The 18,001-nt window shown below is 40.4% G+C and overlaps 1 protein-coding gene across 1 annotated transcript in view; it reads right to left on the bottom strand.

Annotated features, from left to right (window-relative positions):
- FAF1 (Fas associated factor 1) overlaps window positions 1-18,001 on the bottom strand; it is a 258,161-nt gene that overhangs the window by 1,967 nt on the left and 238,193 nt on the right. The window contains exon 18 of the mRNA XM_025206090.1: window positions 17,783-17,998. Coding sequence (XP_025061875.1) covers window positions 17,783-17,998 — 216 coding nt within the window. The remainder of the gene's footprint in view (window positions 1-17,782; window positions 17,999-18,001) is intronic.

The raw sequence follows: 18,001 nt of genomic DNA on the forward strand, positions 1-18,001 counted from the left end.
TATAGTTTAAATTATTGAAAGGCTATCTTAGAAAGCAAACTTGTTATGTAAAAAAACAACTGAAGTAGCGCACTTAAATTTGTGATTACAGAATTATACTAATTAAGCACATTGTTGCTTTTTTTTAATGCTTTAGTATTCTCCCCTACAGTCCATTGCACATAGGTACTGAAAGGGAAGTATATGGGGACCTTTATAATTCCCAGCACAAAAAAGTACAGTTCACCTGAGAGAAGCAATTTTCTTTTTCTGTTCAGTTCAAGCCTGTATCTAATTAGATCCTCTCTATTCAAATCCCACAACCCCTTTGTTGTAAAAACAAGAAAAGGTAGGTGAGGAGAGGGGGAGAGAGAGAGCGCGAGCGAGCGAGCGAGCAAGATCCTTGCCTGCATGGGGCAAAAACTGATTTAAAAAGCAAGGCTGGGTTAATGAACACTATCCTCCAGACTGTAACCAGATGGAAACTTATTATTCACCGGAGTGTAATTAATGATATACATCCTGATCAAAACTCCTGGGTTTACAAACTTAAATTACCTTAACAACGATGAACGATGTCCTTTTCTCAATTTCTTTAGATTTAGGAGATTAGTAAAAAGCAGTGTGGAGTACCTGCAGCAGTGCTGAGCGCTGTTTTTCACCCTTGATTTCAGTGTGCTGTTTTAATTCACTGAGGGACAGCAGAGTTTGTAAATGTTTACACCGTTACCCAATTAACTAACAATATGGCTCCTACATCTGTCAACAAACAAAGCTGTTGTTGCTTTGTTTTAGCTCCTTGGCATTTTCTGTTCATATGGGTCGCCATTGTACTTAATTATCACACCATAACCCTTCTGCAGCTTCTACTTTGTTATTTGTGGTTTGTAAATATGTTGTATATCACAAAGAATAGAAGCCTTGCTAGTGAACACACCTCTTACCAAAAAAAAGCGGTTTGAATTGGTAAAGAAATTATTACATATAGGAATAATAGGCAAGGTATCTTGCAACTTGAAATGCATTTTAAAAGATTTGGAAACCTTGAGAACTGTATACATAGAGAGATCAAAGGCCCTAAAAGAACTGTCACCAACAAAGGTGTGTCTGAGCCCACTGATCTAGTGAGATATATTCTGCCCCTTTGGCTTTATATGGCTACAGTTCTTTGGACTGCAAATCTTACTATATTAATTCAATTTATATAGCTTGTTACATTAACACAATATTAATACTGCCAATACTGCGCTCTTGTGTAATGGGTTTCATTCATCCTATTCTTGGGTGTCTGTAATATGTCAATCTGAAGACTATTGCATTTTACATATATTAAACTGAATAAAAAAATATTTCAAACACCTTGTTTGTTGTTTAATCGTGACTTGGCACACGTGGCCCTGAGTCAGTAAAGCTTATATTTAATCCTAACACCTAACTAGTCCAATTCAACGCTAAAACTATTCAGGCCCTTAAGTTTTACTCCCATGCTTAAGTGACTTACTGTATTTGTTATTAAAATCCTCCTTAAAAGTGAAGCACTGAACACAAAATTTTTAAGACTTAATTTTCTTTCTATTTTTGAACCCTGTATCACCCAGTTGCATGCAAGTTGCTCACTTGCAGTCAGAGATCTTTCACAAATTACTTGGTGATGAGAGCAGGCCATGCAAACAGTAGGCCCCAATAAGGGAGTCAAGATAATACTTTAAAAAAAGTTCAATGGTTATCATACATGTGATATCCAAAGAGAAAACTAAGAAAAGACTCTGTCTGCTGACCCAAATTGGGAGCAGGACTGCATATTTGGAAGCTAAGAGTATATCCAACTTGCTAATGTTCAAGCTCATAAAAATAGTATACAGGAAACTGGGCTAGTCTACACATGCACTTTAATATGCAGTAGCCTATTTTACTGTACATTAAAGTGACACATAAAAAATTGTGTTATTACACGACTGTGCAATAAAATTGGCTACTGTGCATTAAGCATCACCTAAAAAGTGTGCGCTTGCACTACTGCGCATTAGGACAGCCTAATGCGCATTAATTTAGTACCTCACATTGGAGGTACTAAATTTAATGCCCATTAGGAAAAGCACATTAATGCATGTGTAGACTGCCCGCTGAGGACTTCCTAATGCATATGTAAAAGCAAACTTTGCTTGGACCATTAGTTGTTGGGCAGTGTTACTACCTGTGCAAACTTTAAAACTCAGAGCCAATCCCATTTCCATTTGCAGAACAAAACTCACCTCACCTTAAAAACCCTGACCTCCTCTAGCAAAATGACTGGAGTTGGGGAGAATAAATGGCCTGAATTTCCCTACTTTAAACAGTGCAAGATCTTACTATTGCTGCACAAACCACAAAGCAGGCCCTCACTATAGTTGGTAGCAGTACATAAATGGATTTGTGAACAGAATTTTTTCCACCAGCTAGACAGTTCTCTAGTATTTTAGTTGTTGGTGTATTAAAATGTTAGTCTTTGATCTTCATTTAAAAAGCATAATTATATGAAATACAATACAGCTTGTATTTCTCGGTTTCAGTTTAGCACATAGGAAGTGTGTCCTTTTAACAGGTATTTATTTAAGAGAACTCTACAGCAGAGGTTCTCAAACTGTGGTCTGCCGACCACCACTGGATTTGTACAGAAAAAAAAAGGTTTAAATGGTCTGCCAAGACCCTCAGCAATTTTCAGGTGGTCCGTGAAAAAAGTTTGAGAACCACTGCTCTACAGTAAATTATTTCAACACACATTTTAGAAACACTGACCATTAGCTTACACTGCTCTGGTATTAGCCATTTGACTGTAATAACATTAGAATGAATTTTAGAGTGATTTGGGACTGGATGTATAAAGAAGCAAATTACAGTACTGGGACTTTTGCATTTCCTCTTCAAAAAAATATTGAAATGTAGTGGTTACTGCCATTTTTATTAAAATAAAAAAATCAATTTGGGTAAATTCTGTGGGTTCGTTGGAACTAATCAAGGAAAGGCAAAAATGAACTCCTTCAACATACAGCTTTTCTGTTTTGACTGGGAATGTAAAATTATAGAATTCTAATAACCCTTTTTATAGCAAAAAAAAAAAAATCTTTTTTTTTTTTCCCTTAAATCATTTTTGCCATATTTGTATCCTCACCTCAACTGACCTACATGTGTTGCTACATATTCACGTTCTATACAGCTGTAGTTTTACTGCTTAGAAGGTAAGGATCTTTACCCACCCAAACCCTGCAGGGAAAAGATAAAGAAAAACTGGCTTAGTGCCCAGGAAAGCCATTTAAAAATAAGGAACTGAATATACAATTATTATGGCATGTCCATGAGACGTAAATATCACACCCTTCACCTCCCTCTACACTCCAAGACAAGGATCCAATTCTTGAGTAGCACAAACCTCTATACCACTTTCACACGCATGAATACATTTCCTGAATCTAATGGACAAAGAGTTCTTTTACTCTTTTCACTAATCCTCTAAGTATAAATGCAGTGGAAATTACTTAAATGCACACCTGGTAAAGGATTAAATCTGTTTAAAAAACTATATTTTTGGTATGACACACAAACAAATACAGTGAATCCTTTCTACCAGTTAAAATAATCATCTCTCTGTAAAAGGGTTATGTGGGTAATAGGTTCAACTATGGGCACAAATAGGCACCGTGTGTGTATTTTGTAGAAATATATGCAATTCGATCGGGTTTAGCAGAATTCATTTGAAAATAATTTTAATTACAGAAAATTATCATTAACCAGTAAAGAAAAATATTACGTCCTATTCAGTAAAACAACCCTGGTCTTACGATAAAGAAAAGGCTTAAATCCAGGCACATCAAGTCTCTAATATTTTTTTTAAATATATTTCTCTGATTTCTGCATTCTTTTTAAAACAAAATTTTAGCTCAAACACACATTATATATATTAACCAGTATTAGTATAGCAAAGAAAGATGTATTTTTACAGCATTTCCCTCCCTCTCCTACCCAAATTTCATTGTTTCCCCCCCAAAGTCCCATAATTTTCTAAGATTTTGGGGCAGCCCCTCAACTGCCAGTGATTTCAGTGGAGCTCTAATATATACCAGCTGAGGGTCTAGTGCACGATTCTGCTCCTCCAGGGTTTCATGTGCCTGTTTGTATTACTTCCTGTCTAGAATGTAGGGCAAGTAATGAAGGAATCAAATCTTCCTCCATGTTTTATACAGACCTGAACATTAGGGCTGTGAGGAGCTTCAGTCGCTGATTCAATTCGGAGGAGATTTGGGCTGATTCGGTGGCCGAATCTCCAAATCTGAATCGAATCAGGAGACCCATTAATCTCTCCAAATCAAATCGGAAGCCTCTGATTCAATATGCAGAGATTCAGTGATTCGGCCATAGACACAGCTTTATATATTTGTCTACATACCTCAAGGTACCAGGTGCGGCTCGTGAATGCTGAGATGGTGGGATGGATGGAGTATCCCATGGGAGGGTCGGGGGGGGGGGGGGGCCCCCCATGTATTTGGCGGTGGACCCGGAAGTGGACCAGAAGTATTTCCAGTCCACTTCTGAGTCTGCCGTGAAGCACGCAGGGCACACCCCCTGCCCCACCGGCAACTGGTGCCTTCCGGGTCTTGTGGACTAGAAGTACTTCCGGTCCACTTTCAGGTCTGCCATCGAGCACTCGGGGGGGCCCCCCGTGCTCCTGTGAGATGCTTCATCCACCTCAGTGTTCACAAGCTGCGCCTGATACCTCAAGGTATGTAGAAAAAACATATAAAGCTGTGTCTATGGCCAGATTGCTGATTCTCTGAATCGGAATCGAATCTTCAGATTCAGATTCGGCTGAATTGAATTGGGATGTTGATCCAAATCAGCTAATTGAATCACTGTCCCCTGAAATGGGCTGAATCCAAATTGAATATGGGCCACTTCACACACCCCTACTGAACATACTAACAAAGTGTAACAAACAATAAACCAAACAGCCATGTTGTTAACCAACCCATCTTTATAATGAAACATGAACTATCGATGCTGTTCTTAAAGCCACTCATCTTGGAGTCATGTGATTGTATGAAAATCTCAAACTTGCACTTAAAAGTAAGTTTTCTAGCCCTTATGTTTGTGAATGAAAAAGCTTGAAAACATGAACTCTCCTGACAATAGTCCCAGCATTCAAATAAACCTCCCACTATTTATTATGATTAAAAAAATCACAGACGTCTGAACAAATGTCATCATTTTGGGGAGCCTGGTTTCCGATTTCTGAACACTTAGGGTTGGCAGTTTTGCCAAAAACAAACAAACAAAAAGGTTACTTGCAGTAACTTGTCCTTTGAGATGTGCTGCCAGTATATATTTCACTTGTGGGTACTTGTGCATCCCCTAGGAGTAGAGATCAGAACTCTGTGCTCTTCCCACTCTGGGCACAAAGGGGGCTGGGTGATTCAGTCACCTCTCATTACCTTCACTAACCAAAATACCCAGCCCTACATGCACTCTGATACAGTATGATGGTGGATTATAAAGGGAGCATATCCGCAAAAAACACCTGTTACTTTTTCTTTGAGTAACTATTTGCATATATTTCCAGTTCTGGAGACTCTCAAGCAGTGATTTAAGTACTGGCTTTCTAAAGACAGCATTTGCTTGGGAAACTCTATGTATAATAGGAATCTTATATACTGAGGACTAGTGGCAGCCCTACACATTTCCAAACTTGAAATATTTACTGAGGTCACTTGCAGTCAAGTAGAGGGAGTTTTTACTTGTATTAGTTGCATACCAGTCACCTTGTTTATAGAGGATAGGAATGCCATATTAAATATGATAATCTCTGAATAAAAAGTATGCAGATATAACTGTGGAGTGCTCCTTAGCTCAATTTACCATTGCCAATATTTATTTAAAGGTATGTTGGGAACAGTGGACAGGAACAAAGTAGTTGTACTACTACTACTAAAGAGTAGTTGTATTAAAGAGTAGTGACAAGTCCTGCTGTGGAGTTTATTAGTTTCGTGCACCCTAACAGGGGTACACGTGTAGACACAGAGACCTTTACTGCGCAGTTAATTAGGCAAGTACACAGCCAATGTCTTGGAGTCGTGTCCAGTTTTGAGCCCCACACTTCAAGAAGGGTGTGGACAGTTTGGGAACAGTCCAGCACAGTGCAACACAACTAATTAGGGGCCTAGGAAGCAAGTCTTAAAGAGAAAAGGCTGAAAGAACTGGGGTTATTTAGCTTGGAGAAGAGAAGACTTTGGGGAAAGGGGTGGGGATTTGATAACAGTCTTCAAATACTAAGGGTGCTTACAGAGAGAATGGAAGTAGGTTTTTCACTGTGGCCACAGAGGACAGGACTTGGAGTAGCGGCTTCAAATTTCACCAGGGGAAATTTAGGTTGGAGATTAGGAGGAACTTTCTGACTCTGAGGATGGTCAAGCCTTGGAAGAGACTTGAGAGACACTGTGGATCCTTGGAAGTTTTCAAGAGCAGGCTGGACACTTAGCCAGGATGGTCTAGTCAGGGATGATCTTGCCTTGAGCAGGAACTGGACTAGAACTTGTGAGGTCCCTTCTAGCCCTACTTTCCTATGATTCTAAGTGATATAAATAGAGATTTTCATTGGAAGAGTAGCTGTTAAATACGTTTTTCTTCTTAGGAGAAAGTCCTTTATATTTTGTTGCGGACATCTTGTGAGATAAAGGTACAGGATCCCAAGGTCAGATATCTTGGTTTAACTTGACACACTCCTGGTACCATTCCAAGTACGAATTTAGTAAGGCTAAGTAGTCAGTCCAAAAACAGGGATTTTGGGAAATCTCATATTGTCAAATTTCTTGGTAGTATAAAAATTGGTAACAATAGTGTTGGTACTGCTGATTGTCTTCCTTTTTTTTCAGAACCAAATGAATATGTACAGGAGAGAAAAGGCTGCATTGAAGGGCCAGGTGCCAACATTGATACCATTTCTTAGAGACGGTACTGTGGCTTGAGTAACAATGTTAGATATTTAATTGCCTGAGGGCAATACATTTCCTACTTTTCCTGGCTTTCTTACTTGAGTGCTTCAGCAGACAGCTCTTTGTGCCTTTATGTGTTGATTTTTGAGATTTACTCTGCTCGAGTTGACTATGAGGCACAGACTTATCCCTGCTCTTGTGAGTAGGTCTATCAAAAGTACCTCTGTCAAAGGTTGTCTTGAAATGAGTAGCTTTTCCCCCATTTAAGGCTCATAGTGGGAGTCTTAGACCACATAAAAGATGGATTCCTTTTATAGATAATTTCTTCTGAGGGATGGGTTGTTCACTTGGAAAACCTACAATCCCAGGCAGCATCTTCTGTTGCATGCAAACATACTAGAACTACGGAGAGTACACTGGACATGCAGAGCATCCTCCTGGCTGTAAAAGGCCATTCAGTGCAGTGCCTGACCAAGTACTTTACAAACAGAGTATTTATTTCTGAGACGCCCTTCTCCTGGACAGAACAAACAGGATAAATGTACATTATTTATAGGCACACCTGCTGAAATCATGGGGATGTGTGTGAGGTGCAAGCATCTCCAGAGTTACAGTTTATCTCAGCTAATAAGAAATTCAGTAATAGTTATGAGTCATTTTAAACATTCTAGTACATGAAAAAAAGATCACGCCACAGAGGTATTAGGAGCTCCGGCCCTTGCTAGAAGTGCTGAGAAGATACTGTAAAGAGGGTCCTTGGCTGGACTGTCCCAAAAGTCTCTGCCTTGGGTGCACTGGCTACATACACACCAACAGGGCATGCGTATGTGCGCAGTTACTTAACGGAGATAGTCAGTAATGGGATTCGCAGGCATTTAATTGACTTTATGGAAAAACAATCTAAAAGGATTTTTATACAAGTTCAAAGGATTAAGGTGCTCAGATACCACAGTGATGAGCACAATATAAAAATATGATGACAGATAGGTAAAGAGATAGAATCAATAACATACACAGGACTGCTTTGGCAATTCAGTATGATGTATTTACTTATCCAATTACCAAAACAGCAGGAGATCATTAAAGCTTTCTAGTTACCAGACACAGCATTTGAACATCTTACAGTTACCAAGGCTCTTTACAGGTATTTTGATGTTATATTTTCTTCCCCTGACAAAAACAAATGTTCAGAATTAATATTCTGTGGGGAGGAAAAAAATAAAAAGCATCTCAGGGACAACCAGTGCTAGAGTCAAGTTTCCCAGATTCCTCAAAGCATCCCTCTGTGGTCAGACAACACGCTTACTGCCCGAAATAAATATTTAATTGAATTGCGACACACCTAGAGAAAAGGGGCTTTTCTGTGGACAGTGGAATTATTCTTTCTTGCTGGTCCATCACCCTATTAGGCTCACCAAATGAGGCTGAATCTACTGGGATATATTGGGGGGGGGGGGGTTTATAACCCCCCCCTTCCCCCCCCCCAAATATACGGGGGGGAAGATGCGGCGCTTATAACCCACGCCTTCCCCCCCCCCACAATTAGCTGGTGGAAATTGGAGCGCTCATTACTTGTGAGGAAATATGGTACCAGCAGGTTCTGTCAGTGGTGCTCAAAAGACTCGCTGGCTGAATCCGGAGAGTGAGGTTGAAAATTTGGTGGTGCAGTATCCAAAACCTTCCTGCATAGCCAGTATCATTCTCACACTCACTCACAGGACTCCTGATGCCCACGAAAACAAATTTACATTTCAGCAACTTGAATTCTCGAGGTATCTGTCCAGTTTTGCTGTTGACTTCAACAGGCCCAGAATAGATCACCCGCTCTTTGTAGATTCTACTCAAAGAAGCATCATGTCATGTTCTGTGAGCAACAGAATCATTGAAAAGAGTAAAACCATCAGGCACATACATCAAGTGCAGAGTTGAATGTTCTGATCATAATTTTAAGTGGTCCTATGCATTTACATTTGGGATCCATCAGTTTGGTAGGGCTTAAACACCCAAGATGCTGGACAAACCAAAATACTATGCTCTTAACAAAAGCACTCAATGCTGGTCAGTTTGGGGAAGTTCACATGCAACCAGAGTTCATTTCCAAACCCAAAGCACTTCTCATTGTTTGATCTCATGCAAGCTTCCGAGTGGTTCCTAATACTACCATCGACAGCGACTTTTACAACTGAAAGCAAGAAAGGAACTGATGACCGTTAGCAGCGGAAGCCTCATGTAACTCCTGTTTGGAAAGTCTTGATCAGCGGTTGACAAATGTGTGCGCTATCAGTTCAACTGCTTTGAATAAATCTCTTGCTTGCAAGGCATGACATATGAACTCTGATGTCATCTGTAGAGGCAATTTTATATTGGAGAAAATAACCAATTTTAAGTTAAGTCTTTTTAAAAACACTATTTTATGCAGTAAAAATATGAATGATTAAAACCAACTGGAAATGTTACATAGGTCACACTACAATTTTTCTATCCATGATTAAAAGTGCCATTAATCATGGAAAAACTGTAGAAGTATCTTAAAACTTAAGCATGTTTATCCCTCTGAATTTGTCCTTTTGCAATGAGGAGAGGATTTATTTCCTAAGGCTCAAAATGAAGGCAACATTTTAGGTCTATTTTAATTACTTGTTTTGGCTCTAGCACAACAGGCTCTGAAACACCTGTTGAGTGGTTACAGATTTAGCCAATGAAGGACAGAAGTGAAAAAAAAAGTTTGTAGGTTCATTTACAAAAGTAACTTTAAAGAGTCAGCAGGATGATGAATTTAAAATATCTATTTGAAATTCAGATCACACGCCCTTTGGACAACTTCAGAATAGTTCAACTGTTGGGCCCACACCTAATCTGCTGGGTTTCTTGGTCTCCACTGTTTCTTTGTGAGGGCTTTGCCTTGCAAGAGCACAGTGTGGTCTCCAGTGATAATAGCAGGCACACTGTAATTCAGCAGCGCACTGAAGCTATTATCCTGTGAAATGAGCAGACACACAGTTAGCCAGTTTAGTGTGAAGTCAGGCAGAGTTGCACCCTGTACACTAACTCAATCAGATGCATAAGCATAAACTTATGCATCTTTGGTTTAGTTCGTGTACAAGGTGTGACTCTACCTTGCTTTGCCAGATCCATCCTCTGGGCCATATCGTTGACATCCCTGCTTTAACTTCAGAGCCTGACTCTGAAGGAACTCAGGCATTAATACTCATGTCTGGCCCTGGAAGGGAATGCAAGGTGGAGGGTGTTCCTCCCTTTTTCACTTGATATACTTCTGCAGCCATTAGGAGTAGTCTGCCCCTATACCTACTTGGATCTTGATCAGCACCTAATTGCACTGGGTGCACTGTGTAATTTGGTTAGACGAAATTTAGTGTAGCTCCCCTTCAGGATGGAGAGATTTTTTTTTCCTCCTGTTTATTTAAACTGCTGTTGGAATTGGCTAATTAAAAGGATTTAAAAATCTTAATACTCTAAACAGAGCAAACTGGTTCTGAATTATTAAGCAACATTTTAGATGCATTTGAATAACCTTAAGTGACTTAGCCACCACCTGATCCTAAGCTATGGCTCAGATAAATAAATGTGAAATACTGTAGAAGTCTCAGCTTACTAAGGCCTCCAGATACTGTAAATAAAGAGCTTAAGTCTCCAGTATGTCTTAAAAAGAAGTATTCTCAAATAAATGGTTTCCCTTGCTGTACACTTAAAAAGGAAATGGAAAGATGACAAAAAAAAAAGCCTGTGGGCTGTATTTTGATCTCGGGGGAAACTTGTGAGCACAGAATGAACCAATGCCTAATGTCCCTCCATGGCAATGGGGGTACTGCTCTGCTGGAAGGACCATCTTTCAAATGAGAAGAACAACCAAGATCCTGATCACTTTGGGTAGTCACTAAAGGTACCACAAAACTTTTGCAAGCACAAGGTATTAATCCTGATCTCCTGGCCAAACTCCAACGTGGGTAATTTAACTCTGTGCACTTAACCCCCCGCCCACTGCAGTTTCGATCAGATATGGCATCTTTAGCTTTCTGTCCCTGAAGTATTGCGAAAGGCCAGCCCTGTAAAAGGGACTGGAACCTCTGCAGACTTCTCCACCGGAGGGAGAAGGATTTGTCAGCAGGTGTCAGCACACACAACTGCAGATGGTTGTGGCTGGCAAACTGGCAAATATAATAGCAAGTACCTGGGATGGCTTTCAAGGACAAAGAGGATTCACAGAAGGCCAAAAAGTGAATATGTACAGGAAGGAATGGCTGAATTATCGTGTTCCTGCCTCTGGGGCCAACTTTGCCTGCTACTGTGCTGTTACATAGCTACTAAGCCAGAGGTGGCTGTAATTCAGTGGTGGATGGGGGTGGAAAAAAAGGAACCATAAAAATGGGCAGGGTGTTATGCCTCTATGCACCATTTTGCAACACTTACAAAAGAACATTATTCTCCTTTAAAATGGCATGTGTATGTATTTATACACAGAGCGGTTGTTCATGCATCTCAAAACATTTTATTGGACTACATGCATTGCATTTACAGAATGGAATCAGCTAGCTAAGCCTTTACCAACAGCACAGACATTTCAACACAAAACACCAATGTGGCGGGGGGGGGGGGGGGGGGGAATGTCCTCAAAAGGTTTGAGGCAAAAATACAAACTGGGCCAGATTCAGTACCGTGAAATACACCTTGGAGTTTGGTACCTGGTTTGTCATGGGTGCCTAGAAGGAAAGAGGTGGTTAATACCCACTCTCAGTGTTAGCAGAAGGACGGCATAGACAGTGAGTAAGTCCCAATAACAAGTCACTGCATGTACTTCAATGCTTTGGAATGTCACTGCTGCTTTTAAAACTACAAGTGGTGTCTAGAAAAGGTTAATCTGTGTATTTACTCATGTGTAGAAGTTTGTATTTACAGTAGGGTTATGATACCGACTTTAAGTTAGCCAAGGATATCTGTGTAAGCAATTGGAATACAGAACTAAGAACTAATGAATTCTTATTTACCAAGGAAGTAAAAATATTTCAACAACACTTTGTTGGGGCATCAGGATTAATGGCTTTAAAAAAGGGTATTCTGGAGAGAGAGTCAAAATTTTTGTAAGACTATTTTTCTGTTGGAATATGAGAATTTCATTAAATCAAAGCATTGTGTTTTGACTTCTGTATTATAATAATATGCCTACACACATATGCATATATATTATAATACAAAAGTCAAAATGGTAAAGTTGAACCTTACTGGAAGTCTACCTTATTGAAACAGCGGCTGAATAAAGAAGTTTTGATACCTCCAAAACCAAATTTTCAGGAAAATGTCAATTTTTCATTCAATTTGAGATTAAAGGAAACTTCAAATCATCAGAATTTTCCATAGAAGGAAATGCTGAGTTCTCACCAGTTCCGGTATTTTGCATCCAAACTGCCCATTTCAAACAGTGCACTGTATTCTAATTAGGGCACAGTATCTGCTTTAGACATCTTATTTAAAACTAAGGGCCCAAACTGGCAAGGTGTTACATGTATCTGTTTGTATTCTGAACATCCCCAACCCCAGTGATTTTAACACGGAGTCTGGGATACTCCTCATCTGACATCACGATCTTGACACCTTGCAGTCTTCTTAATAAGACTATGCATTATGGCTGTAGTTACAATCCTCCTGAAACCTACACTGTAATGACTTCTTTTGTAATCCCATCATTGTGGAACTGGACCCTTCAAACTGTTCCAAACCTGGGTAAATAGGAGATGTAATTCAAACCTAGGTTCACTCTATGCAGTTAGCAAACCCAGGAGGATTACATATTTTTTGTTTTTGCTAGTGAGCACAACAGCATATGTATTCATAAATACCCTCTGGCCCATCCCTGTGAATCATTTCTTATCGTGTTATTGTTAGGTCACAATAGATGAGAAGGATAACTGGGCCACTGGAATTTCTCACTTGGAGTGGATTCTGGAGACAGAGATGTGCAGCTTTATGTCTTTGCCACAGCATTTTCCTTTCCCTCACCTTGAAAACTGCTCTTGTAGTTTCACAAAATATTACGCACCTCACATTTACTCTAGCTCAGTTATTCACAAGCATTTTGAACTGAGAGACCACTGTCAACCTTCACCATTTCCCATGGATGACTATGCACACTTATCAACTTTCCCTTACAGACACTATAAAAGTGCCTGGGACCCCACTGCAAACTGTGCACTGCTTTCCATAGCCTTTTTTTGATGCAGTTTGGGTATCATGGATTTAACTCACTGGTTTCTTTTCACAGCCTTGTAACAAAGCAGCTACAAAATCTGCAAGGGACTAAGATGTAGAGGAAACGATTCTGCGTGTAGTTCTGTATTCACAAACTACCATCCCAGCCAGCAGGGTTTTCTTTTAAAAACAGGCAAAACAAATGTGAAAAGTTGCATAAAGCTGTTTTTTTTATTTTACATTTTGTTAAAACTTCAATAAAGGGTAGCTAGCAGGTGGGAGCCAGCAGGGACTAGCTGTGCACAGCCTATCAATGCAGCAACAATATTGCCTGGAGTGCAAAGGTTTTGTTTCCGTACTGTTACAAGTAAGCTGGAGGACGTGTAACATGGAAGACAGTTTGGGACTGCTTTTCTTTACCTTGGTTCCGCTGAAAATGAGATTACATGGCTATATGGAGTAAAGTTAATTAGCGATTAATGGGATTCCTCAAACTCCACTTCACTCTCGCTACTTCACTCTCGCTACAGTCTGGCCTCAGCAGTACTATGAAACTTTCATTTTTGTTATTTAAAGAGTAGTAGAAAGATGAATGCAAGACTTGGAGCGACTCTCTCTCTACCTTGGACAGCAAATTCCCAAAGTGAAATAGGATTCCTAAAGGGGACTAGGACAAATTAACTTAAATATTTTTATGATTAAATTACATTAAAAAGGTAATTAATAACTAACAGCATTATTTGTGTGACAGTCATTAAAGATTTGAAGGCTAACCTCCCAGAAGTAACCTGGTTAATCATAAAACTATGAAATTAAGTTTAAACAATAGAAAATGAATTCACTCCTAGAAAAGAAGATAGATATACACTTAATCTGTAAACTAAGTAGAAAACTGCACATATATCACAATTATCTCAAGTCTGATCACACACTTCTTTGCTACCATGTGTCTGAAGTCTATGATTTATGGATACTATGTCAGAGAGAATTTAATACATTTTCTCTCTCAGATAAAATGAAAATGAGATGTTGTGGCTTAGCACAGTATATTGCCATAATTATTTACATTTATGAAATCTTTACAGATGCATCTTATACTGTTCCATTTAAGAGAAAGTAACAGTCCTCAAATTTAGGGTACAAATATAGTCCAACCACACAGCACCACATTCATCATCTTTAACACAGTGGTGGGAAAAAGATAGAGCTGTTGCCCAAATGAATTAATCAGTTGATACTGGCCAGTTAACCAACTGTATCCTGACAAATTCACCCCCTTGCATCTATGTTTTAAGTGACAAGGAGACTGTTCAGCAAAACCAAATGGAAACAGACTTGATTAGGAGAGGACAGGGGTGCTTAACCTCTGGCCTGTGAGCCAAATGCAGTCCACAGAGCCACAAGTATACCATGGATTGGGAAATTTGGCAGCCAGGAAGTGATGGCAATAAATATGGCCACCCTCCCCCATTGCTAAATTCCCAAATCCCCGAGCCCTGCACAGTATGTTGGGGCCAGGTCAGGCCTCTCCCACCAGGCTGGATGGGGACAGGCCATGCCCCCTTCCCCACACTGGGCTGGGCCCTGTGGGGCCAGGTCAAGCCCTCATTCCCCCCCCTGCAGGGCTGGGTCAAGACATCATCCTCGATGGGGTCGAGCAATGCCCCCATGGGGATGGGCCACGCCCACCCTCCCCTCCCAGGGGGCCAGTTTGGAGCTGGAATGCCCCCTGTCCCACTCCACGGGGCCCTGCCATGACTGGCCTGTGCCACATCAGGACCACCAGCTGGATCCAGCCCCCGGACAGCCTGGGCACTGGCCATTTGACCTGCCAGCCAAAAAGGTTGAGTACCACTAGTATAGGACTGAAATCAGCACCTTCACAAAAAGGAAAAGATTATTATAAAGTCCAAGACACATTTCTTACAAGCTCTCTCCCTACTTTCCACCAGGGGTCACAGAACATAGGGGTCAAAGGTTACTTAATTTTGAAGCCCCAACTAAGTGCCTGAAGACATGTTGCTACCACTAACTTACTGTGCCAGGCAGCTGTCTACGTGCTACCTCTCAGATCAGAAGCAGCGTGGCTGCCAGTTTAGCTCTGCCTGCCCCCAGCTCATATAGAAAAAGCTGCTGTTGGGGAAAAGGGCTGGAAGGCTCAAAACATTTCTTTCTTTTGGGACCTCCCTGAAAACCATCCAAGACCGTTCTCTTCAGTGATCCTTAGAAGATGCTGATCACAAATTCTGACCTTCTGAGAGACATTTACCAGATCTCACCAGAATAGATGGTGCCCACCAGCCCATAAATTAACTCCTTTCCCTATGTAACCTATTTAAGCTTTGTTGGCATGAAACTCGTTAAAAATTCAATAGTATTTTGGTTCTTTTGAGCCATCCTCAGAAGCTTCTGGGAAGTTTGGTCAAAGTCTTAGCATAAATATACAGTTACAATATAGCATCATGTAAAATATATAAAGTTACACATTTCACTAAATTTCATCAACATGCTTACAACTAAAATAGTCCTTTCCAATAGGTGCAGCCAACACGGCACGTGTAAGAACAAAGGCCGTGAAAGGACAATCCAGTCATCATCCCAAAATACCACACCCCGTTTTGGAATGACTTCTCCATGAACAATCAAGTTTTGCAAGAAAGAGAAAGTCTAACAAGTTTCTAGTGGCTACTTCTTTGAAGGACAAAATGGCAATTTGGGCAGTAGATGTCTTGAGGGATTGGTAAAGAGACCTGGAAGCTTATATAGCATACCTTTCATTTTGCACATGTTGATATTACCTGAAACCTTTACCATCTGGAAGATACTCAGCAGTCCTTGTAGAATAAATTGGGGGCCTTGGTGTAGTTCATAATGGACAGGTGTCTAAACCACAAAGCTCTATCACAACCTGTAATCAGAACCCTTGTTGGCAGCCTGCATAGATGTGCTAAGAACCAGTGAAAATTTAATAAATGTCTAGTAATAAGGAAAGGGCTGGTAACCAGTGTTAGGGGCAGAGAAGGGATGTGTACACATACCGCCTGAATAATTTGTTTCTTAACGTTTCTTCTCACAGTTTTGAGGATTGGCTGCATGATATTCTTGGGTGCATCCCTTTGTGGAACTGCCATTAGGCTGATACAATTTGTACTGTGGTTAATTTTCAGACTTTTCTATATGTTGGCAAATACGGGATCCAAAGGAATTTCTCTCCCTGCCGCTGAATCTGTTCCTTCTCTCTAACAATTTTAAAGGTCAAGAAAATAAGAGTGCAGCTGTGTCACTCACAAAATCTCTGAACTGCCTTCTGACAGGATCCTCCATCACAAATGTCTTCCTTTCTAAATGCTACAAGGCAGTCTGTCAGATAGCTAGTCTTGCTGAAAGTTATGTCACAAGTCATCATAAATCAGGCCAAGTCTTAAGATGATAAGCTTGTTAAGAACAAATATTTCTTCAACTTTTGGGGCAGGTGCTGTAATTAAATAGGACTTTAATAAACTAGATACTAATCCTGAAGCAACAGATGGCTGTTACAAAATAGCACTGTAAACATGCTGGCTAATTCTTCTTAGCGAACTTCCTCCAGAGGTAGCACCGAGGGAGGAAATGGTGAACTGTCCCAGCGATTGGGCTGCCACGGTGAAAAAGGGACATGCAGCTGACTGCCGAGTCCCCTGAAGATTCCCTAACACATGCAATCCCCAGGTGACGCAGACCTAAACCTGCTCATTTGCAGGGCACGGGGGTATATGACCAGTCATCTCTGCCTGGTACGGCTTGCACTGCTATCTTTGTGGTCTTCCCCACCTTCTGGGTCTGCGCTAAACACAGAGAGATTAGGTCTGTGAGAAGTTATTTCTGAAGTAATATCAATGACACTACAAATGCAAACCAAGATGTGATGAAGCAGGCAATAAAGGAGGGATTTCTTCACAGAAATCTAGTTTAGTCAAAGTACTTACGGCAGGTTTAAACTGATGGTTCAAATTCAAGTTTGCTGGTTTAACAGTAAGTTAGTGGTGCTGATTACATGTCACTCGAAGTGGATGCCTCTAAATCACTATAGGTATTATAGGTAGGATTTACAAATGATTATTTATTAGGTTCTGTGAATTACTTCATAGGCAGATTAACAGTTTATCAGAGTGGGCTAAAATAGCTGATAATTTATTACTAGTTTAACATGGAGCCCTTTCTAATCATCTAATCAATCAAAACAAAACAACCACTTACAGGAAGATCAGAAGCACCAATCTTAATTTCTAGGAAAGAAGATGAAATCCTTCTTGCTGTAAGAGTTTTTGGAATATTATGGGTGTCACTTTTTTTTAAACACAGGGAAGAAAAGATTTTGGGTCAGACTGGTTTGGGATGCCTATGCACAGTCCTCAATGAATCTGACCTGCACTGGGTTTTTGTTTTAGAATTTAGGTTTTTTTAATCTTCCACTGACGGTTTGGATTTTTGGATGCAACTTTTACAAAACACGCCAACGTGTCAGGTTCTGACGTTCTTAACATCCCGGAGCTGGTCAACGTGGTAAGACACCAAGCCAAACCTTCCTCTGCTGTAACATACTTGCCATCTTAAGGCATACAACATTTTAGTAGTGTTTATTCATAAAAGGGACATTTACTTACGTCTCTCCTAGGAAAGGTACCCAGCAGCTTGTACTCCTCCCAAGGGTATCCCTTGGAAGCTACAAAATCAAAGACAACCTGCAGCTTACTGCTGGCCAGGAAACGGCGCTCAAAGAATTCTCCGCTGGGCGTTCGTATACGCAGCTTACTGACTGACTCGGTGCTCTCTTCCTTTGGTTCTGGAGGCAAAGACTGCTCTAGAGAGAGCCTGATGGCCTA

Source organism: Alligator sinensis, unplaced genomic scaffold (assembly GCF_000455745.1).
Source record: "Alligator sinensis unplaced genomic scaffold, ASM45574v1 scaffold256_1, whole genome shotgun sequence".
Taxonomy (NCBI): domain Eukaryota; kingdom Metazoa; phylum Chordata; order Crocodylia; family Alligatoridae; genus Alligator; species Alligator sinensis.